The 24,842-nt window shown below is 40.1% G+C and overlaps 1 protein-coding gene across 1 annotated transcript in view; it reads left to right on the top strand.

Moving 5' to 3' along the window:
• Positions 1–24,367, top strand: part of ZNF217 (zinc finger protein 217) — a 36,210-nt gene extending 11,843 nt beyond the window's left edge. Inside the window, exons 2-6 of the mRNA XM_054981762.1 lie at positions 6,701–8,461; positions 11,902–12,027; positions 13,210–14,748; positions 19,426–19,552; positions 21,597–24,367. Coding sequence (XP_054837737.1) covers positions 7,060–8,461; positions 11,902–12,027; positions 13,210–14,748; positions 19,426–19,535 — 3,177 coding nt within the window. The 5' untranslated portion in view covers positions 6,701–7,059 and the 3' untranslated portion in view covers positions 19,536–19,552; positions 21,597–24,367. The remainder of the gene's footprint in view (positions 1–6,700; positions 8,462–11,901; positions 12,028–13,209; positions 14,749–19,425; positions 19,553–21,596) is intronic.
• Positions 24,368–24,842: the final 475 nt, after the last annotated feature.

Raw genomic sequence — 24,842 nt, 5'->3', positions numbered from 1 at the left:
AAAAAAGAAAGTCATAATATTTTGTATCTTTTAAAATCTTTTTATTATTTATTTAAGTACCTATTAACATGGGTTCTAAGATAGTGTATGTATAGTTTGATACTTTGTTCAAAGAAAGACAACCAGCTGGCTTTTAGTTGAGTAGTTCTGTGCTGTTTCCCCTTTCCATGCATTTGGAGATTGCGAACAGCTCTAGCTTCTTGGGTAAGCTTTTTTTCCCCTGACGGTACTTCATGATTAAATGTAAGAGTAACAAAAAACATGTATTGTCATCCTATCACACAGCTGTAAATGAAATTCTTTTTTCACTAGTATAAGTTTTAAGTGGTGCTTTGCTTAGCAGTGTTTTTTTTAATAGTAGGATGAACATAAATTCCATTTGGATAAGTATTTGTGGTTACATAAGACACCAAGGAAACAAGTATTTTTAACAAAATGTATGGAACAGGAATTGTCCATTTTGCACGATAGATAGATAGATATGAAAAGCGCTGTGGTAAAGAGAAGTGATTGGTTATCTGCACCCCTCAGGAAAGACAGGAAGCAGTTGCTCAAACTGTTTTAATGACATGCCTGCATCTTACACTTTTGCCCACAAAAATTGTGTCTGTTTGCAATAAATATATATTATACAGGAGTAGAATAGCTAGGATTAGGCATTGGATATCCATACAAACAGATCACTATATTATGTGTGAGAGGGTAGTATAACTTTTAGTTGACTTGTTTACAACCATGGTCGCTTACTGGCCAGTGGCAGTGGCAACATCTGGAGACAGTTTGGCCAGCTAAAAATGCCAGGTGATCTGAAGTCACTGTAGTGATTGATCTGGTAACATGGGAAAAGCTAACATGAGCAGTAGAGGTAGCCATTAAAACAAAGTTCTGGAAAACCCAAATGGAACCAGAGGTAGAATATTGGTTAATTGGGATAAATCCACCAGAAGAGCTCACAGAGGCTGGCAGAACAGATTCCCCCTGCCTCCGCCCCCAGTTCTCTTTTCCCAAAAGCATACATTTGCTCCCAAATTCCCTTCCAAGGGCTGTGAGAGTCTTGTGAGCAAAATGCTCTCTGCAGGACAGGGAAGAGGCAGCAGCAAATGGGGAAATTGAGAAATGGCCTCTTTTTTTTTTCTTGCTTCCATAGTGGTTTCTGCTTTATTCCTCCTTGTTGCATGTGCATGCGCACACACCTCATGTTGAGATGCATTTTGTTTGCAAGGCTGTCTCAATCTTTGGTCAGGATTCAGGAATTTTGGATAAAAGCTACTTGAGAAAAGGAAAGAGTGGGCCCAATCCACTGATTGAAAAACAGTACTTTGCTAGACTGTTAATTCTTCAGCTGTTCTGATAACAAAGGAACTAAAGTGTGTGTGTGAGTAAGAGAGAGAGAGAGAGAGAGAACACCCATACTAAATTACAACTAGTTGGGTATTGCCCAGGAAACAATGGCCTTGGGTTCATTGCTTTTGAAGGGGTTTAATAAGCCATCTGCCTGGATGCATAGCTTGATCAGTTGGCTTCAAAAGCATGCACAGATCAGTTCCAGCAGAGGACAGTTTTTATAAACCCAGTAGAGGACACACTTCCAATACTTCTTTCTCTGCTTCTAGAGTCAACTGGCAGATGTGCTTCCTTATTCTATATTTTGTATCATGCATCTGACGAAGAGAACTTGATTCTCGAAAGCTTATGCTACAATAAAATTGGTTAGTCTTAAAGGTGCTACTAGACTCTTATTCTATATGTAGGAGTGTGTGTGATTCTGCGGGAGTACAGAAAAGTGTGAAGCCTGGTGGTGGCACAGAATCCAGCTTCCTAAAATGCCACCTGTTTTGTTTCTCATCTTTCCTTGTTTTCGAGGTGGTACATGTAATAGTACAAGATACAATTTTATTTAAAAAAACCCAATAATTTGGCAACAAAACATGTTGAGTCCTTGTGGCTTGAAAATATCCATCCAATGCCTGGTGAAATTTCAGAAGCTATCAAGGATGGCTGAGTAAGATTTTTAGTGGCTGGGAGATAGGGCATCGTTGTCTTTGTTTTGGTTACCACTAATAAAACCAGCATGAATTAAGTAAGTTAACAGAATTAATTAAAGTAAGTTAAATCTCCATAATTTCCAGTACGGATTGGAGACTTTAAGCAAGTAAACAAAGTGTCTGTTTACTGTCGTGAAAGAGAGGCAAGGTCCATTTTATTGTTCCTACCACAGACATTAACAAGGGCTGCTACTCTGGAAATGCACTCATCTTCTCATATGTTCCTCAGCAAAGGACTGTGCTTCAGCCTTTGCTACAGGTTCCGGTGCATAATTTTGGGTCTTCCTGAACTTCATTCCTGACTGTTTAAAGCCAGGGCCCACTTGGTTCAGAATTTAGGGTGCCTGACTGTACAAAACTTAAAAGCGTGGAATAACGGGGAGTACCTGTTACATATTTAATCCATCACCATCCCTTTTTAAAGCAGAGAGTGACCATTACTATTTATTTTAATTGAGCGAAAGCAGATTTGGTGTTTTATTACCCAGCCTCAGTTTTCAGTAGAGTCTGTGATGTAGCTGAGTGTCACTTCCATATACAAAGCTCAGTTTCTGCTCCTAAAAGTTTCCTGTCTAGAAGTGTGGGGGGAAGTCTGGGATAGCTGTCTGATGATTCCATTCTTCATATCTTCCCCTTAAATGTCATCTGTGTAAAATAAAGCAGTATGATCTACTAATGGGTTTTGTGGGTGTATACCCACATATGCTGATTTTTGAAATTCCAATCTGTTTAAGTGGCTTAAGTCAATATGGCTTTTTTGTGTGTGTGTGTTGTTGAAGAATTGAAGATTTGGATTTAACTTGTGTCCTCACAGACGGTAAATTTGATTTGGGATTTATAAAGGAGTTTAAAGATACTGCACATTCAAATGGCACTGAAGTAAACCGGAATCCTTTATTCCTAAAATCCCTCTGAAAATTCAGGCACTTTGGGTTTCTACTGCTGTAATGTGTGAATGCGTACATGCTTAAGCCCGTATGAATTTATGGTATATCAAGTATTTGGTTTGTTAGTATCATCTTAGATTTAGAATGAATTTTGCATCATAAAACTGTATGCAAATAATGTTCCACATGCATTATGGTATACAGGCTGGAAAGCAAAGGAAGGTAAATAGAGACCTCGTTAACTGCTGCAAGACTATAATGTTCTGCTGGAAATTCTTTGTGTTATCTCATATTAATAATAATTTTTATGTAAAAAACAGAATAATGATATTAGTGTCACTAATAATAACATTATTAGTCGCTAATAATAACGTTAGTGTCATCATTTGCTACATATTCTATATTACATTCATTCACTGCTTCTGCATAGCCATTATAACGTTTAACAAATGGATAATATATCAAAATACATAAGGGAAGTAAAAAAAAAAGTTTTGCTCAAAAAACTACTTTTTACATTTTATTCAAGGTGTTACATTTAGGACTAATTGTCATCCTGCTTTTACATTGCCTGGATTTATCTCCTGCTTGCATAATACACATTCCATCTTTCCTCAAAATTCTTTTTTTTTTTAATTAAACAGTTTTATTGTAATCAAATACATAAGATACAGATTGTAGTTTGTCATTTACAGAAAATTTTAGATGAAAAAAACTTTACAATAAAGTGTAGCAAAATATAGCAGTTGCTTATGAGAGACAAAAGGCGAATGAATACTATTATACACAACAACATACATAAAAACCCTTAAATTTAGTAAGACACATAAAAATAACTTACACATATGAATGTAAATAAAACTGTTGTAAGCCTGGATGGGGTCTATTTATTATATTGATTATTACATTTTCCTTCTTGTTTGGTTTCAAGTCCTTGGGCAAATCCCTAGTCCTGCTACATAATAATTTCAAGGTATTCAAGGGAGGGAAGCCACTTTTCTAGAAAATTTGTGGTTCTTGGGAAGTACTCCATCTGGAGGATTTTATCATGTAATTTCTCTGAGATGAAGTGATCCCAGATTTTCATATACCAACTGTTGATTGTTGGGTCGGCATTTGACTTCCAGAGTTCGGCAATTGTACTCTTAGCAGCCACTAGCAGGGTTTCAATGAGGTCTTTCCTTATTGCGGGTATACTAACTTGACAATTATCCCAGATATCTAAAAAAATGAGTTCAGGCAATAATGGAATATGAAAGTTTGTGATTTGGTGTATTTCATTAAGAACCTCTTTCCAGAATTTTTCAATGTATTTCCTCAAAATTCTTGATTGATCCGTTTCTCAAATAAGCTGTTATCTTTTGTGGTCCCCCATATTGACGACTGGATTATGGAAGTACGGAAAATTGCTCTCATATCGGAACTGACTCTAGAGTTACAAATTGAGCAGATATAAGTGCTGATAAGTTCATGGAAAGATGGGCTGTGTTTATAATATCATGGAATGATAAGTTCAGCGATGGTTTTTCTCTGAATGTGTTTTTTGAAACTTTTGTATTACCTTTGAACCTTTAACTTCACTTCCCTTTCTTCAGTTGTTGACATTTTTTTTTTTTAAAGAAAAGAGAGGTAAATTCACAACAGGCAACCACTGCTTAGAATTTGGTGGAAATTTTATTGCTCGTTACTACAATGGATTCTTAACAGAGTTAAATGGGAACTCCAGCTTGCTCTTAAGTCTGATTAATGCTTTTTTGGTCCTAGCAAGAGAGGGGACATTTTATTTTCTATGAGATAAAGACAGAAGTATTTGAGAATGTGGTGGAAATGTCCTGTCCTTGATACTGCATGGAAATGTTCCCAATACTGATTGTACTAATCTCACGCTATGTAATCCGCCTTGAGTCTCAGTGAGGAACTGCTTTTCTTGTTCTCTTGTTTTATGTGTTTTTAATTCAATTTGAGATTGTAACGGCCTTTGCCTATACGCAATAAAAAATTTTATTGCTACAGTTAATGTTTCCCTTTCCAAAACAGGCAGAATTAGCCCTCAAATCTGAGGTGAAAGTAACATTCCATTTAGAGAGTTGCTCAAATAATATAACTTGGCAGCTACTTAAGCCATCTTATTCTGTTGCTGTGTTGCCTGGAGGGTTAAGAATCACGATGAAAATGCAGAAGCTGAATGAGTGCATTGTGTACAACTGAGATACAGATTTTAAAAATTGCATTCTACATGTTTCAGATGATGATGTCTCATTGGGCCAGCCAGATACATTGGCTGGCTCTTGAGAATCACAAAAGCCTTTTTCAGGCTGGAATAGAAGCAGAAAGCTAACCTGCACATATCAATACAAGCAAGAAGGCCAAGTTTGTACATGTAGGAGACACATGGTTGGTGTGGTCCAGTGTAGCGTGGTGGCTAAGAGTAAGCTGAAGCTCAGGGTGTCTCCAGATTGACTCTTCCCTATTCCATGAGTTCTCTAGTAGTGCCATCCCAAGCAGTGTTACATCCTTGAGGGTAATGGGCTTAGAAAGTGTAACTCCTCTAGTTAGGATGATGACACCATAAGTGTCCTTAGATAAGCCACTCTGTCGCAGTCTGCTCCCCTCCCCTCTGCAACCTAGGGATGATAATACTGACCTACTTTTGAGAAGGGGTATAAAGATTACACACAAAATAGATATGAAGTACTTTGAACACTCCAGAAGTATTGCATAAATGCTACTTTTATTTTTAACACTTTTCCGTTTCTGTCTAGAAAAACTGTGCATCTTGAAAGCTCGTTAATATCTTTCACCAGTTATGTATTGGTTAACCAGTTTTTATGGGCTAATGCAAGTAGCATGGTCTTTGATACTGTTCTTTATCCTTCACATAGGCTAGAGTTTTAAAGACGTTCATACTCGTACTGGAGCACAGGAACACAACAGTTAATGCAGTCATGTATTAGGGCTAACCTAGGCATCATAGACAGTGTCTCTTATCTGTTACTGATGTGCTGTTAAGTAATCAAAAGTGTAGAAACTCCATTTCCAGAGCTGCTGGTTGTTTAGCTAGCAACAGAGCTTCAAAATGGCTGCCAGATGGGCACTGACCACAGCAGATGTTACATATTGTCTTGAATAAGTACCTGTTAAGTGTGAGTAAAGCCATTGAGTGTGGCGAGATCTTGCATAAAACAATCCAAATTGTGGTTGTGTAGATAAGATGACAGCACCTTCTTAAAGGAGTAGAATTTTTGAGTCACTTTATTCTCTCAGTCAGTACCCAAACGTAGGTTTCTGTGAGTGGAAGGTATCTAATAATAAACTAGCCAGATTCCACTCACTGAAGCACTTCCTTGCCTGTAGAATATGAAAAAAAATAATCTGAGTTTTACAGTAATTCCCCAAGGCAGTTTCCTTGCAAAAATTAGTAACTTCCTTTGATAGTTGCATCATTTAAGCTATGCTGTGAAATTTAAATTCAGAGTCATGCTGTACAGACTAAAATATAGGAATATCTTGTTTAGGAACATCTTTTAATAGAAGTGGCTGAACAAATGCCTCCGCCCCAGCATTTTTAGAAATCTAGGAAGTAAAATTTAGGGGCAAAATGCATGCGATTTTGGAAAAATTCAAAGGAAGTATGCCTTCTCATTTTATCTTAACAGGTGCATCCCATTAAACTTAAAACTTTACTGGAAATACTATGAAATATTTCATTTAGAGATTCTTTTATGTATTTAATGATTTTTTAAAAATTAATTATTTTTTCTTGTGCAGGTGGTGACTTCCTTGGTGCTCCCAAGCTATTTCCTTGCATTCTCAACCTCAAGAAGAAGATCGGAAGTGTTACATGTGGAGATAAAAGTGGATTAGTTCTGCAGAAAGCAAGTTAAAAAAAACTGGAATAGTAGCATAAGTGATCCTATACCTGTATTAGGAGAACTAATGAATGCTTTTATGAATAGGTTGTATGGCACATGGATAGCTGCACCTAGAGATGAGAGGCCATGTTTAATTTCTCTTGAAGTAGGTGGCTGGACTTGGACATTTGCAAGCGAACAGTTGGGAACTTACTGAAGCGGCCTTCTTTCCAACATAAGACCTCAGAAATTTACGTTCACACCAAGAGAAAAAATATGCCGACTCAGCCTCTCTTAGCATATATGGATGGGCCAGATGGCATAGCCTGTACTGTTGGTTCACGTATGGAAAACAATGATGCCACTATGCCAATAAAAGGGACCAACACAATCTCTTACAAGAACTTGCAAGAGAAGTTCTTGATGCAGGGTGAAGGATGCATGGCTTTGGATTGCATGTTTTGTGATCAGACCTTCAAACACCCCGAGGATCTTGGTAAGCACGTCTTAACGCAGCACAGGCCGACTCTGTGTGAACCAGCAGTACTGCGTGTGGAAGCAGAATACCTCAGCCGTCTTGATAAAGGACAGGTGAAAATGGACTCATTGTCATCGGATGTTGACAAAAAAGATGACCAGGGCTTCAGCTGTGAAGTCTGTGGACAAACATTTGAAGAGGTTTTTGATGTCGAGGCTCACATGAGGAAGCATAAAGACTCCTTCACTTATTGGTGCAGTGTGTGCGGAAGGAGATTTAAAGAGCCTTGGTTCCTCAAAAATCACATGAGAACGCACACTGGGAAGCCTGGCTCTCGGAGCAAGACTCCACAAGGTTCCGAGAGCCCTGTAACAATAAATGAGGTCGTACAAGACCAAGTACCTGAAAGCATTACGTCACCTTATAAAATCTGCATGGTTTGTGGCTTCCTATTTCAAAATAAGGAGACTTTAATAGAGCACAGTAAAGTACATACCAAAGATTCCTTAGCTAGTGGTGATGGTTCACAAGCCGATAGAGGCGGCAAAGAAAGTAGATCACCCCGAGAAGAGTTCCTGCAGTTCTTAAACTTAAAACCGCGTTTGCCTTCTAGCAATAGCAAACTAGAAAAACCTGTGAAATGGATCGCAGAATTGGATCCATTCAGTACGTATCAGGCTTGGCAACTGGCTACCAAAGGTAAGATTGCTACTGGCCATGGACAAATAAAAGAACCAGGGCAAGAAGGAAGTACAGACAACGATGACTCGTCTTCTGATAAAGAGGAGCTTGGGGAAATCTGGCATGCAAGCAAAGCAAACCAGACTGAAAGCACAGGGAAAACGAAGGCAGGCAAAAGTGGAAGTTACCCAGGGCTTGGTAATGTGCCACAGGACAAATTCAAATATCCCGGCGGCGAAGTGCCTTCTATAGACATAGATCCTAAATTGTCCCAGAACAAAGATAAGCCCACACATTGTTCACAGTGTGGCAAAGCCTTTCGAACGTACCACCAGCTAGTCCTTCATTCGAGAGTACATAAGAGAGACCGGAGGAATGACCCAGAAGCCAGTTCTGCCGAAGCCAAGCAGCCGCGAGCGTGTCTTGTGGACGTGGCACTCCTGGATGAGAATGGAGTAGTCGAGCGAGTGGAGGGAGGCTCTGAAGATGGCTCCGAGGATGGACTAACAGAGGCCCTAGGTAAGAAGAGGTATTCGCAAGTGGGTTGACGATACGCATGACATGCTGAAACTACTGGGCTGGATCCAGCCAGCTTTGCTGCTCAGTTTCAGCCCATTTCCCTCTGTCCCACTTGGCTCTTGTTCATGCAGGTCCCGTGACCCCAAAGATAGACACCCCCTTCCTCCCTTTCTTACCGATGGAAAAACTGTTCTGAAACCACAGCTTAACTGGCGGTTTCACATGAGATACCAACATGGATGTTCAAGCTTCTCCCTGGCGAAATGCTTCCCTCCTTGCAGGGCAGGCCAAGATACCAGCTGGGTGTCTCTGGGGGGTGAGGGAGCAAAGCCAATTAATTCGGCATTTGCTGAAGCAAACCAGGATTTGAACATCCATTTGCAAGCTGAATTCCAGCTTTACAAACTAACTGTAGATAATCAGTGGCTTTGTTACATCTGAACAGTGTGTGTGATAGAGGAGAGAGATCATACTTGCATCCTTTTCCTGTGCATGATTTCAACATTTTTTTTCTTTTACAAGGCATGACATAATTTCTTCCTTGTATCTGCATGTAAGTGGAGGATGCTTGCATAATCTTCACAATGCACAGCATGTTCAAGGACACATTAGAACGATGGTTGTTGTGGGTTTTCCGGGCTGTATTGCCGTGGGCATTGTAGTTCCTGACGTTTCGCCAGCAGCTGTGGCTGGCGAAACGTCAGGAACTACAATGCCAAGACCACGGCAATACAGCCCGGAAAACCCACAACAACCATCGTTCTCCGGCCGTGAAAGCCTTCGACAATACACATTAGAACCTTTTACAGCAACTTGTCATTTAGGTTGGTGTAACGGAACAAGAGCCATTGTGTCGGTGCCCAGAGCTTTGCCACAGAATCATTTCAGTCTCAACTGGTGGTAGTTCTGCTATGTCTGCCATAAGTAATGATACAAGTATCAGGGGCATATAAAGTTATAAATACAGACAGTTGCTGACTCACCTGGGACTACCTGTTAGTGTGTTAGCTTTTTTTAATATGATAAATTTTAATAAGGCCAAACTTTTGCAATTTAAAAAAAAAACATGAATCATCCACTTGATCATCTGTGTTTTGTGTTTTTCCTGCTTGTCACAATCTTACTCTGGGTAAACCAATTGGGGATTAATTTTCTCTGAAGTGCAGCTGGCAGGTAGCAGCTTGAAATGCCCAAACTGAGCAAAATACTGTGCTTGCTACCCTCTAGTGGCAAATTATGGTACTTACATGTAAGTCAAAAGGAAAAAATTTCTTTGTTCTCAAGTTTTTGGCTAACTTGAACAGTGGCAGCTGGCCATAGAGAAGCCCTATACTACCAATCTTCAAAACAACTGCAAACTGAATGCAAAGTATATCCATGTTGCGGTTTTCAACATGGAGACCATATTTTGTAAATAAATGCAGGTAGGTTCTTGCACTGAACTAATCTTACTTTTATATATATATATATATATATATATATATATATATATATATATATATATATATATATATATATATATATATATATAAAATAGTGCAAAAACATTAAAAAATTATAAAGCAAACAGCAGAGAAAATGAAAGTAAGTGCTGTCTATGAAAACACTATTGGCAAATCTATACATAGGTTTCTATAAAAGATTTCCAAATATCTAAATATAAGTCCATGCCCAGTTGCCTTCTATATGCAATACATTCAAATGTTGATAAGTTTAAGGTCTTCAATCCAATGATTTATGGGAGGTCAGCTTTCGTCTTTCCAGTGTTGATGTATAAGACTTTTAGCAGGTGTAAGGGCACAGAGGGTCCATTTCTGTTGACTATCAGTTAGATTCCAAGAGATAAGCCAGTAGTTTAACAGTGCATTGACATCCTCAAAAATAAATGAGTTTTCTGATACAAAATTAATATGACTGATAACTTCCTCCCAAAAGTGCCAAATGTTTAAACATGGCCAAAACATATGCTTAAGAGATACATGATGTAATCCGTCCTGAGCCCGCTGATGCGGGGAGGGTGGAATATAAATTGAATATAAATAAATAAAATAAATTATGTGAATTATGCTGCCAACAGACACATCTCGGTAGAACATAGAGAGACAATCCCATAAATGTGACTCCTAGGCCATGAAGGGCACTGTAGCCAATAACCAGTGCCCTGAACTGAATAGAATGAACTTTTTTCTTTTTCAAACAGCTTTTTAAAGAGGGAGAAAGGAATTTTTCTATTCCAAAATGGTGAAGCATTTACATAACACAAGGAAATTAAATATGTATGGATTCCACACCCACCTTGCATTTATTAACTGCTTTAAATATTGTGAACATTCCTTTTTGTAAATGAAGGAAAACATTTGCCTTTTGGATGGCAATGACTCATAACACAGACTAAACTGGATCTTGCACTTTGTCCAGTGCATTGCATTATCCCTGTAGCGTTTAGAAACCTAGTTTTTAATTCTGCGTTCTCCATAACTCTGTTGTCATAGCTTATTTATTTAAAATATTTGTTTTTACAGCTAGGAGTTAACGTCCTACCTCCACCCACTTGAACAATTCCAAAACTCTTCCTAGTACAAATGTGTTGTATGTATATCCAGAATAAGCTGGATAAAAATTGTGATAATTGTGGGCAAACCATTCCCAGACAATTATAGTTTTATCTTAGCAGCTATGAAGATCTGCAACAGTATGTAATATAGACAGTATCTGAGTGCATTTAATGAGGGTCTTTTAGCCATAGTAAAATATATTGTGCCAGTATTAGTGCAAAACATGCATTGACCTTGTATTCATGTTTGTTTTATTCAGAAGAGAACTGCATTCAGTTAGCTTATTATTTATTGATCATTTTAGATAGTGATTTTACATTGAGGTTTTTATAAGTTATGCGGCCAGCCCTCTGTTGAGCTGGGGGCATGTGGACCCTCTGAGATTGTGGTCCCATCTGGAAAAGAAGATACATCGATATTATTATAGATTCACACTTTGGAAACCTACTTACGGCTACTTACCTGTGTTTTGTGGCTAGCCACATGAGAAGTTTCTCCACGGCGCACCTACAAGAGAAAGGAGAACAAATGTTATTACATCATTGGTCTTAATTATAGTATCACTCTGATAGACGGCCAGGGAATTCTGTATGAAGGACATGCACTTTGTATGTGCTGCTGTTCAAATGTATTAGTGAATGATTGTTATTGATGGAATGTTAATATTTTTGTATGGATTTTAGGAGTATTTATAGCTATTTATATATGCACTTAGTCACTTTACATGTATGTCTTAAGCTATTTTGTAATCATCATAAATTCCATATTTGGGGAATTAGAATATAGAGTTATTCCACTGGGGAGTAGTAAGGTAAAAAGGTGGCTAACAAATGTTTTAAATAAAATAAATAAATAAAATGTGTTTTGTTTTTTACCCATTTAAAGAAAAAAATGGCGATAGCATGGATAGAGCAAAAGTTAAAAACCTTGGGGCCTCCAGAGAATGCAGCTACTGTGGAAAGTATTTCCGCTCAAACTATTACCTCAACATTCATCTCAGAACACACACAGGTAAGGAAAAAAACTGGCATTAACAGTTTAGAGTCTGAATTCCATTGTGATGTGAATAACCTTGCTTGGTGATGTTGCATGTTACAGCCAGTTTCATGTTAAAGAAATGGTTCCTGTTCAGTAGCTGTGCCGTTTGGATAGATTAGGTGGTTAATGGCTACACTTGCTAACCATGAGTGTTCATCGAAAGTGGCTTTTGAAATTAAGTGATTAATACTATAAAATACTATAAAATTAAATCTCTTCTTTTTTTGTGGAATGTTTGACTGGTCTGTTCTAGTATTATATCTGTATATTATATCTACCTGCAATTTTACGTTATCTACAGGGTTTTTTAGTCTGCAGTTGGGACTAAAGTGGTTTAAGTATTTGTACTATGTTGTTGTATTGTGATTTTATTGACTATATAATGTTTTGTATTGATTTTTACCTGGAGTAATTGTTGTGAACCACTTCAAGATTATAATTGAAGAGAAGCAGTATAAAAAATCAAATAAATAACAAATACTACTAGTTTAGTGCAAGGAAGTCGGGATGTATAAAGGAGGTTGTTGCATGTTAGATTTGCTCCCTGAGATCAGGGTGTTTGCCATTTGGGGAAATGGCTCAAAAGTGTTGAGTCTGTGGAAGGAAGAGGGGAGCTGTTAAGTGGCTTTGCTATTTTCTGTATCTTACAAAGGCTTGAGCCCTGACCTGGATAGCCCAGGTGAGCCTGATTTCATCATATCTCAGAAGCTAAGCAGGGTTGGCCTTGGTTAGTAATTGGATGGGAGCCCTCCAACAAAGAGGCTGCAATGTTGAGTCAGGCATTAGTCTTTGGACATGAAAACCCCACTGGGGTCGCCAGAAATCAACTCTGACTTGAGGGCTCTCTCCACCACCACTAGGGTTTGAAGGGCTTGAGTAAACTGGAAGCCTGTTCACGAGAGTATGGAGAAACTCCTTGGTGTGTGTTCTCTTATTTTGCTATATGGCTTAGAACATATACTAGGGCAGTTATGAGTCCAGCTCACACAAGTCTTAGAGAGTACTTGATAAAAGGGAGGCTCTGGGAGGGGAGTAAGGAGAGGAGAGCTGAGAGATGAACCAAGTTTTGTTAATTCTTGAAGGATTTCTAAAGTTTAACATTTCCTGTAAAAAGGGGAAATTATAGTTCTCACTTCCTATTCATAACTCTTTCAGGTGAAAAACCATACAAATGTGAATTTTGTGAATATGCAGCAGCCCAGAAAACATCTTTGCGGTATCACTTGGAGAGACATCACAAGGACAAAAATGCAGAAGCTGCGGCTGATGTGAAAAGTGACCATAAAGGTTTGTTACCTACTCAGGAGATGGGCTTCTTACCAATCACCAGTGGTGCTCCAGAAACCAAAAATCTGAAAAGGCTCCTTGAAGATGCCAAAGATGCTAAAGGAAGCCCGCCTGCAAAGCAGCAGAAAGAGACCCTTTCCTCCTTTCAGAGCACCCCGAACAGTGTAACTCAGGATACAAAAAATGGTGCAGGTTGTAGTAGCTTAAATGAAGGTGCACCAGTTCCTTGCCTTGAAAAGCTGAAATCTGAAGAGAGAACAACGGAATCTCAAGCAAGTAATTATGGGAATGATAGGACTGAGAAAAAGAGTTCTGCATTGCCAGACACTGTGTTTTTTGCTGGTGCTCCGAAAGGTAAAACAAATATGGATCTTCTGAGAGACGCTGTTGAAGACTCAAAATGCAGACTTATCGCTCAAGAAATGCCTTTAAATTTATCCACTGGATCATCCCAAGATGCTTCAGTAATCTCTCTCTGTCGAGGATCTTTAGCAACCAGCACCTGCCCTTTTTGTACTTACCGGACGTTATATCCAGAGGTTCTGATCATGCATCAGCGATTGATGCATAAATACAACCCGGAAACCGCTAATAAGAATGGTATCCGGAACAGGGCGGCTCTTAAAGCTAGGCGTACTGGATGCCCACCTTTTCTTTTGGGCAAAGATGTGCTCCCCCTGCCTCTTAACCCTGTGAAAGCCAAGGCTCCCGTGCCTGCCCAATCAAGATCCTTGCATGCGGAAAAGGTTAAACAGAGTCCCGCTGCCCAGAGCAAAACATCCATTCTTTCAGGGCTCAGCTCCAGTAACTTGGCCCCAAGTAATTTGAAATCATGCAAGCCGCAGACGGTTGGTGCTTCAGTGAATAGCTTCAAACAACATAATGAAATACATCATGGTTCTTGTAGTGCCACAATACAGGAGAGAGGGAAAAGACTGGACTCTAAAGCAAGAGGTTTGGCTTCTCAATTAAACATAGTGAGCGCTAACGTCAATGGCTCTCTTGAGACTTCCGTGAATGATGCTGCTTGGCCAAGTAGTCGTGGAATAGAGTTTCTCAGTAACAGACCCACAGAGAATACAAACTTGGAGCTCGATGGACCATCTTCTAAAAGAGCAAGACCTAGTCTCTTGGCTTCAGAACCGATTGACTCTGCCGTGTATCGGAGAGGAAATAATTCAGGCAGGATTCATATAGCAGGCCGATATGCAAACCTGCTACCTCAGGAATGTTCACACACCACACCTGCACCCTCCTTCCTGCCTGCCAAGCAAGGGCTCATGAGCTCTGAAGTAGATGCTATAAATCCTGTTACTATTCTAAAGCCATACGAAACATACGGTCCTGGCCCGTTTTACAGTTCCTGTGGATCAAGCAGCAGCCAGATTTCTAGCTCTTCGAAAGAAGGTATGCTCTTTGGCTTTAGTTCTATGGGAAATTGTTCTTTAAAACAAAAATAGTGTTTTCTGCTTTTACAAGTTAAATGGTATTGGGTTAAGCACTGGTTACAGGAGACACAATTGATATTCCCCCAGCCATTTGCTTAATCCTCAGTAAATTTCTGGTATCCTGGAAAGTGACCCAGGGCTTCTCAGCCCCTTACTAAATCTTGTACTATGCCTGTTTTATGAATATGTGAATGATGAAGTGTGTATTTGGATCCACGCAGTGTGGAAAAGGAAACAGGCAGAACTCATGATTGATCTAATACATGGCTTTCTTTTAATGCACCTGATAAATGTTTGAGTATTCCTTTAACATTCCCAGATTTATGAAAAACCTAGATTCAGGACAAAAGGAAATACCACTTTATCTGACGAGTGATTAAAAAGTGGAATTCACTACCAGAGCACGTAGTGTTGGCAAGAAGCATAGATGGCTTTAAAAGGGTTTTAGACAAATTCATGGAAGGATAGATCAAGATGGGTAGCCATGTTAGTCTATCTATAACAGTTGAAAAGATCAAGAGTCCAGTAGTGCCTATAAGACTAACAATTTGTGGTAGCAAAATCAAAGAGTCCAGTAGCACCTTTAAGACTAACCAATTTTATTGTAGCATAAGCTTTCGAGAATCAAGTTCTCTTCGTCAGATGCATGGTACAGAAACTGGTCAAATATAGAAGAGGAGTGGGGAGGAGGGGAGGAGAGAGAAGATGCAATTAGGGGGGGAGAGGGAGGATGCAACCAAAACATTCCTTTGCTAGTAAATGTAAACATCTCCTTTTGGTGTGGGGATCAGTTGGCTTGTGTGAGGCTTCAAAGGAGTTTGCTGTGTTAGTTTGTAGCAGCAAAACAGCTAGACCATCCAATTCCAATGCAGTATAAGCCTTCGATAACCACAGCTCTTCCAGTCAGATGCATCTGACAAAGAGAACTGTGGTCCCCGAAAGCCCACACCAGGTGCCACTGGGCTCCCCCAGACCCCCGTCTCTGTAAAGGAAATCTGTTACCTGTGATAATATGATAACCATTCATAGTCCCTATTCAGTCCCAGCTTGACAGAGTCAAATTTGCATATGAATTCCAATTCAGCAGCCTCCCATTGGATTTTGTTTTTGAAAGGTTTCTGTTGAACTACAGCGACCTTTAAGTCTTTGATGGAATGTCCTGGTAGATTGAAGTGTTCTCCCACTGGTTTCTGGACGTTTCCATTTCTAATGTCAGATTTGTATCCATTTATTCTTTTGCGTAGAGGTTGGCTGGTTTGTCCAATGTACAGAGCAGAAGGACATTGTTGGCACATGAGGGCATATATCAGATTGGAGGATGAGCAGCTGTAAGAGCCAGAGACAGTGTAGTTGATGCCATTGGGTCCTGTAATTGTATTCCCTGGGTAGATATAGGGGCAGAGCTGGCATCTGGGTCTGTTGCAGGGCCTGGTACCTGTGCTGGTGACTCTGCTGGCTGATTCATGGTTCTGAGTGAGAAGTCGTTTAAGGTTGGGGGGCTGTCTGTAGGCAAGGAAAGGTCTTCCACCCAGGGCTTCTGAGAGAGAGGCATCATTTTCCAGGATGGGTTGTAACTCACTGATGATACGTTGGATGGGTTTGAGCTGGGATCTATAGGTGACAGCCAGTGGTGTTCTGTTGTTAGTTCCTTTAGGTTTGTCCTGGAGTAGACTGTTTCTGGGTACTAGTCTGGCCCTGTTGATTTGTTTCTTCACTTCATTTGGTGGGTACTGTAGTCCCAAAAATGCTTGTTGTAAATCTCTTAAGTGTGAGTCTCGGTCGAGAGCATTGGAGCAGATACGGTTATAACGTAAGGCTTGGCTGTAGACAATAGACCGAGTGGTATGTTTAGGGTGGTAGCTGGAGGCATGTAGATATGAGTATCGGTCTGTTGGTTTCCGGTATAAGGTGGTATTTATTCGTCCATTATGTAGTTGTACAGTGATTCTCAAAAGCTTATGCTACAATAAAATTGGTTAGTCTTAAAGGTACTACTGGACTGGATTTTGCTACCACAGACTAACACGGCTAACTCCTCTGCAAAATTTGTGGTAGGATGTAAGGTTTCGTGAGTCACAGCTCACTTCTTCAGTAGTATCTGAAGAAGTGAGTTGTGACTCACGAAAGCTCATACCCTATCACAAATGTTGTTAGTCTTATAGATGCTACTAGACTCTTGCTCTTTTCTATGGAAGGATAGGTCCATCAGTGCCAGTGTGACTAAAACAAACCTTCATATTCAGATGCGGTAGACCTCTGAAACTCAGTGCTTAGGAGCCAACATCAGGGGAAGGCCTTGGCCTCTATGCCCTATTGTTGGTTTTCCAAAATAACTGGTTGGCCACTGTATGAGACAAGATGCTGGACTAGATGGGCCATTGGTTTGATACAACAGGAATGTTATGTTCTCAAGTCCTTGAATCTGTGGAAAAGCACTGTTGGATCCACTCCAATTATTTAACTACCAATTAGACTTTTTTTTTAAACAGGCAGTTCATGATTTTCAGCATCTTAAGAAAAAAATCGAGCTCCCAAATACAGAAGGTTGTGCTCACAACCTTCAATCTTTGTATGTCCTACCTAAATCCTTAGATTAGCTAATTGGTGTTCTTATCACAGGCAAGTTGCATAGTACACAGGTAGTGCTTGTTTATTGTGTTGTTATCCCATTCTTTCAGAAAACTCAGAGTGAGCTTTGTGGGGACCCCATTTATTTCCCACCAGAGCAGTCTAGATGCTGCTTGGCTGTAGGTTCAGATATGCTTGCCTGATTATTTCCCAACCTGCAGCATGGTGGGCTCACATGCTCTTCATCAGGAATAGAAACGATCCCTAGCTCTGCTTTACTGAGGGTGCAAGGCAGGAGGAGTTTGGTGCTATGCTGCATTTCCATGGCGCACACCTAATTGTGTCTTTCATGGAGTCACTCCCATGTTTAGCTGGCCTTGAAGTTATGCATAGGTAGTTAAGTTACAGGAAGAAAGGTTCAGCCATGTATAGCCCTGTGGTTTACATAACATTAGGAAATCGGAGAGGTTGCATGTGATCTTAATGAAGTGTTTGCACAGATTGGTATTATGGCATTGCACCCCTATCTTGGTTCCTGCCAGAACAAGGATTCATTGGAGGGCATGTCTTAGGGCTAGTTTTTTATGTTACAGGCATGATCTAGTTTCTGCTTTCCCATAGCTCCATCCTACATTCCTCTAGTAACTTAGGAATGCAGAAAACACCTAGGTGGGGCAGGATCATGTAAAACCACCATGCTAATGTTGCTCTCACCCGAATCTGCCCTCTTGTGCTGGTGTGGCTTTCCCCCTTGTATTCCTACCCTCCTACATGATTTTAGCATTCATATATGCTAGAGTGTGATGCAAGTGCATTTGTTGTTTAGTTTGTTTTTTATGGCATAAATCTAGATTGTGAAGTAAATAAAGAGGGGACAGAACATTTCGTAGAGATCTTGTTGCCTCAGGCCCGGGATTGGGCTAAATGGGTGTTTGGTCCATAAATATTCTATCCTTATATCCTTAGATTCTCAAATATCTTCTCAAATATCTTCTCAAATATCAATATTCTATCCAAATCAGTTCACTCCTGGAAATGAAAGTTAGTCACTTGACTCATATGGGAGGCATGCTGGTGAAACAGCTGCTTAGGCTTGTGCTAGCATTGGGAAGCTGCTTTAAAATACAGTTTTCATTCCAGTGACTGACGTCCATGCCGTATGCAAAACTGCTTTTCATTCTCCCCATCTTTCAAAAGCAGTTTGCTTTGTAAGAAGTTGTGGTTGTGATGATGGCCACGAGTACAGATGGCTTTAAAAGGGGTTTAGAGTCATGGAGAATTGGTCCATCAGTGGCTGCTAGCCAAGTAAAGGAAACCTCCATAGCCAGAGCAAGATGTGAGTCCAGTAGTACCTTAAAGGCCAACAAGATTTTCAGGGAATAAGCTTTTAAGAGTCCAAGTTCCCTACAGAGGCAGTAAACCTCTGGATACAAGTGCTAAGAGGCAGCATCAGGGGCAGGCCTTGGCCTTTGTGCCCTGGGATTTTTTTATTTTTTTTTGGTCCTCCAGGGCAACTGGTTTGGTCACTGACTAGATGGGCCACTAATCTGATCCAGCAGGGCCCTTAAGAGTGCAGAAGTGTTAAAGGAAAAACAAGCCTTAAAGCTGTAGTACCATGATTCTTTGGAATCAGGAATTCCATGAGATCATTATTTTGCAGATCCTGGCCTACATGTTTCTTTGGCCCAGATGTACGTCCTCATTTAAATGCCTGTTCTAGTCTGAAATGGTTTGCTCTGTTACATTTCTGAACTTTTATTGATAAGGTGTTTCACTGCCTTGTTGTGAGTGATCTTTATTATTATTTTATTGGATTTCTATTCTGCCCTCTCCGCAAGCGGGCTCAGAGCGGATCACATCATTTAAAAACACAGTAACATAATTACATACAATCAATTAAAACATTATAAAATCTCAGTCCGTTGTAATACAATACGTATGTTACAAGAGGATATAAGTTCTGAGCTTGAACAGTGGTGGATGAAAGCCCCTGAATTGATTCCAGATAAACCTCGTGATTGTTGCAAATATTCTGTATAATGTCTTCCAACGCTTTTTTTTTCCCTAGGAAAAAGGCCAGTGTCATATCAACACTTATCCAACACCATGCTACAAAAGCGAAGTTATGAGAGTCTTCTTGGTAATGCACATTATCGGCCAAATGACAAGAAAACATGAATTGGCTTAAATGAATGGTAAGCTACATTTAAAAAAAAAAACAACCCAAACTGCTGCTTTTGGCAAATCCAGCAGTAGGAATACAAAGACATGTCTTGTTACTTATTACTTGTTGACTTGTTCTGGGAAAAATAGGCATTATATACTTATCAGTGGTCAAAATTATAAAAACATAACAGTAAAATATAAATACATAACAGTAAAATAAAGAGTTTCTCATCAAGCACATTAGCAAGATGTAGCTAAATAGACTATACATGTGTCAGCCCCTTGAAATGTACATGAAGATAAGAAATGCATTTCCTTAATGTGAAGCGCAGAATCTTTTTCTTAAAATCCCTGGCTATACATAGTTGCATGATTGCACCCAGGGATGGTTTTAAGTTGGGAGGGCTGGGTAGAGTGTCCAGGCATCCTCCTCCCCATATCTTCCCACCAGACCCCCCCCTGCTTGTGCCTCCCCTCCACCCACCCATGTGCCCCCCCACCTGTGCATCCTTCCCACAGCCACTTGTAAGCCCTCTCACTTCCAGAGTTCACGCACTCTGCATCCCATTTCTTCAGCTGTGCTGGGCAGTCCGAGCAGGTGGGACTGCCATGATAGTCGGTGCTGGGCAGAATGTTCGGCCAGAAATGTCAATGGCAAAGCATTCACAAGTGGCACAGTGGCAGTGGGCCCTACGTAGGGCCCCAGACCCTGACAGCTTCCCCCACCTCACAGAATGCTGATGCTGACCTTCTTTGGTACTGTTCAACGTTCCTGCTTTCTTGTTTTCATTTTATTTCATTCATGAAATAGCTGCCCTTGAAATATTTAGCTAATGCCTGTTTTGCTCTGTGGGTGCCATCCTGCCACTGTAAGTCCTATTAATGTGTATGTGAGTAAGTAGGTTCAGGTTTGCAATGGCTGTTATGCAAACATCAACCTGCTTTCCTAAGAACTCTTGCCTGGGCTTCTTACAAACAAATGGCTTTAGAGTTATGGCCTCAATTTTCCAGTGTTTAGGCTTGCCCTGTGGTGCTATATCTGTATTGGCTTTTCCTGGGCATCTTAAATACTGACAATGTTTGGGTACTGGTTAATACCAGAAGTTCTTAAGATGCTTTATACCTGAAGTTTTTCTTTTCCAGTGCTGTTTTCCCGATTTATAATTTCCTGATAATCTAAATCTGTATCAACCTTTTGCCTCCTTTGACTATGTAACATAAACATTACTTGTTTACAAGCTTAACCTGGAACAGTTTGTGATTAGGGACCTTGGAGTTGCAGGGAAGTGCAAGTGTGCGCTTTCTGCCATTGTCCTGGCATCGTCGCCTGCCACTGACAGGGGTGATGATGTGGCATCATCAGTGGTTAAACATTCCTGTGACTTGCAAGGGGAAAATCGGCCATGTGGTGCCATTTTTAGGAAGTGGCCTTGTGGCTCATAATGTAACGCTTGGCCCTCGAGAGTCTGACTTGAGCTGTGCAGTGGTGTAGTTTATGATTTCTTTACTTGGTTTATAGCCCACCTTTCTCCCTGTGGCTCAAGGCGGATTGCAGGCTGGTTAGTTTCAGACTGGGATATGCCTCCCAAGTCCTAATCCTCATTCATCCAGGAAGTTTACGGAGCAACTTGGGGTCAGTCATTCTCTCTTGGCCTAAACTACTTTGCAGGGTTGTTGGGAGGACAAAAAAGGAGTATATTTTCTGTCTATTATGTTTTTTTCTCATCCTTCTTCCCAGGAGGATGGAACCACTTGCATGATTTTCTTTTATCCCCACAACAATACTGTGATGCAGACTAGGCCAAGAGAAAGTGATGGGGCAAAAGTCTTCCAGTGAGCTCTGTGGCTGAATAATATTTAGTACCAATAGTCTAAGAAAGTATGACTACAATGCTAAGAAGAGTCACAACCTTTTAAGTCCATTAATATCAGTGGGGTTAGAAGGACGCAACTCTGCTTTGGATTGCACTGTAGCAGACTTTTCAGAAACTTAAAAAATATTTTTAAATCTGAGCTTTACTGTGTTGCTATCACAATACATTTTCCCCAAACATTTTTGTTTGCATATTCTAGATACAAGGCTGCAAATCTGGAATCCTTGCAGTTCAATCCTGGAAGAGAATGGACAACGAAAGCTACAAAATTAAACTGTGATTGTACTGTGTATAGAGAGAAAACACTACAGTTCTGTAATGGAAGGTGTGATCCCATTTGTACCATGTGGCTGTGAACATGGCTGTCTGGAACTGTGTCAGAGAGAACTGGAAAATGGGTGTTATCAACTTTCCTGAACTTGAATAATATTTTTCTTAGAATGATCATAGACCAAATATCCAGCATAAACTATATTTTTGCATACTTGAGTGCTGCTGATGAGAGAGATGCTTTTTTGGAAGCTGTGTGTCACCCTTGCACCTCAGGTAAATCCGTGCATTGAATTTGTCTGGTTTCCGTATTGGGAGGCATTTTTATAAAGGGTAACCGTTTGTCATATTTTGCTTTGTGCTTTAAACTATGTATATTTTAAAACTATTTTCAAATGAATTATGTACTTTATGTTCACCTTATGCACAGTTAAAATACTCCGGAGTAGGTCAGGAATGTTAACAACAAATAAGGATGATACTTTACTCAATAATAAATTTTTCTTCCTTACGTTGATACTGTTTCCTGAACATCCTCTGAGAAAATGAAATATATTAAGAGTGCATCTCTGTAAATAGGGAGGGAGACCCCCCCCCCCCAACTTGGCATCCACTCTCAATCCTTTCCTTGGTATGTGAGCTGAGGGTGTTCAGTTTGAATGCCTTCTAGCCTCCAGGTGTTCTGGAGAGTTACAGTCAGGGTTACATGACACATACTTAATTCTTCTTACCTCTCCCTAAATATTCAGTTTTCATGCACATGGTGTGCACATGTCCTATGGCTTACATTGGAATATTCAGTGGAAGTTCCTGCTGTCATGTATCTTATTGATGTGGCAACCCATACGTATCTAGCAAGCAAATCGCGGACAAAATCCATCCCCCCCCCCCCATTGTACACATGGGATAGTGTTCCCATTGGACATGATACAGCATTCTTCTGTGTCCCTGCCCCATGCCAGAGTGCATTCAGCACTGGACACATTACAGTGCCTCTAGCCAGTGCTTTCAGTGGGAGGTATGTGACCCCCAACACTCCATTTCTCTTCAATGTAGGTTACTCATTCCCATATGCAGGCTTGTGATCAGCACATTTCAGAACATCTCAGCATTCTGTTAACTCAAGCTGCTCACCAGTTGGACAAGTGGGAGGGCTTCAAGATTGTCCTGTGAGAATCCCATCCTGCCCATGTAGATTTGTGAGCTGTGCATACAATAGAGGATCTTTCCTGCCCCAAACGAGTCTCATATCTTTATCAAGGATCAGTTATTAATCTGAACAAAAAGAATTTCCCCGCTGCATATGACTGAATAAACTAGGAGGCTTGTCGATTCCCAGCCGTTCAGTTGTGTTGTAGTGATAGTTGTTTTGAATAACTTGTATGTGAAAGCTTCTAATGACAACTTAAAAGAAGGGGAGTGGGAGATTTTGACTTCAAATGTTCCAGGACAAAATAGTTTCAAATATTTTTGCACTGTTTTTTTTTCCTTTGTATCAGATATACAATAGCAAAGCCTAGATAACCCTGGAGAGGCTTGACCTCTTCTTTCTTCCCCCCTTGCTCCCCAGTATGCAACTTGGAGACATTTTAAATGTATGTCTTACTTCCTGGGTATTAAGGAATATATAATTTTGATGTCTCTGTAAAACTGGCAATGTAATGAAGTGCTGTGCATCAGGAAATTGTACACAATTTACCCTTTTCCTGTTCATAAGCTGAGCCATATGTACATAAAATCTAGATTTGTTTTCCTAGTTTTGCACTTTTATAGCCTATTTTTCAAAGATGAATACACATGGAAGATGGTTAATCTATTTTTGCCGATCCTTTGAGTCTTATATACAATGTGTTCTATACCTTTATCTGTTCTGTTCCTTTTAAAAATTACATCTCTTAAAAAATAGAGAAAGACCAAGGTCTGTGTTTAATTAACATCCCCAGATCAGTTTTTAAAAGCCTCTTCTGTTTGTGTTGGTACTGTTTCTCTGAAGCTTTGGGGCATTTTTTCTGAGCTGGGAGTGGGAGCAAAGATGATGAATGAAGAACATGATTTGGACTCTTCTCATGTCCTATTTAGGGTGTGAGAAGAAAACCCAAATGACAACAGCTCCATCTTGCCCCACAAAGATAATGCCCAATGTTCTGGCTCCTTCCATGCCAGCATTACGACAAAGCTGATGCTGTGGAACAGCAGGAGCAATAGCATTGTCTCCTCCTACATAGCCCACCATTTCTGATGTCACCTTCACAGTATAAGCACTGCAGCAGCAAGTCTCATGCTGTGAAGGCAACACAAGAAGCAGGGAAGGCCAGTCCTTAATTCCAGCACTGTTGCTCATTCCACCAAAGCATTTCTGCACAGAAGTGCCATGTAAATCCAGCTAAAATGAACTGAGGATTTGCTGTGGGAAGGCTTTGAAAGTTGCACCCTTGGTCTCCAAAGTAGGTTTTGCCCATCAGTATTAACTATGGGATACTACTGTGTTTTTTCTTCTCTATTTTCATTGGCAATAAGTATACCGGTACCAGTTGTTGCTTTGTTATATTTATTTCCTTCCACTTTTGATTTATTTTAATTGTGAAACCTTTAAGTTGTCAAGCTGTAGACACCATACACGTCATTTAATTTATGATGCGTTTTCAGTTTAGTGGAATATGTTACTACATGTGGATGTAAATATAGTCTTGGTGTTTTTTGCAAATACCCTGGTCGTCTTTGTGTTTTTATCTTCTAAATACGTCTAAACATACTTTCTGCTTTGGCAATGCTGGTGTAATCTTTGAATGCTGGATGCTGGCAGCTTCAAGGATTAAACCAGTGTCTTGAAAGCTGGTTTGGGAAGGGTATATTGTACTAGAGGGAAGATGCAAAGAAAGAGCAGTGGGGCTCAAAAGACGAACTTTTCCAAAAGGTTAATAGTTTTGAGAACCTCTTTGTATCAGCAGTTCATGATCCGCAGCATTTCAGAGCTTGTTTTGAAGAAATCTCAAGTACATAAACCCCAAAATTTGATAAGGTGCCTTCTATATCAATTCCTTAAAGTTGGGGAAAGAGAAACGTGCCTATTCATTTAACCCCTGTAATAAAAGTAGCAAGTAAATCACAATCTTCAATTTGCAATTCCCCCCGAAAAGTAGCCACGTTTCAGGGACTCAAGGGGATGGTATCACAA

Source organism: Eublepharis macularius, chromosome 5 (assembly GCF_028583425.1).
Source record: "Eublepharis macularius isolate TG4126 chromosome 5, MPM_Emac_v1.0, whole genome shotgun sequence".
Classification (NCBI taxonomy): domain Eukaryota; kingdom Metazoa; phylum Chordata; class Lepidosauria; order Squamata; family Eublepharidae; genus Eublepharis; species Eublepharis macularius.
The sequence above is the reverse complement of the archived record's forward strand: the minus strand, read 5'-3'. Positions and strand labels throughout refer to the sequence as shown.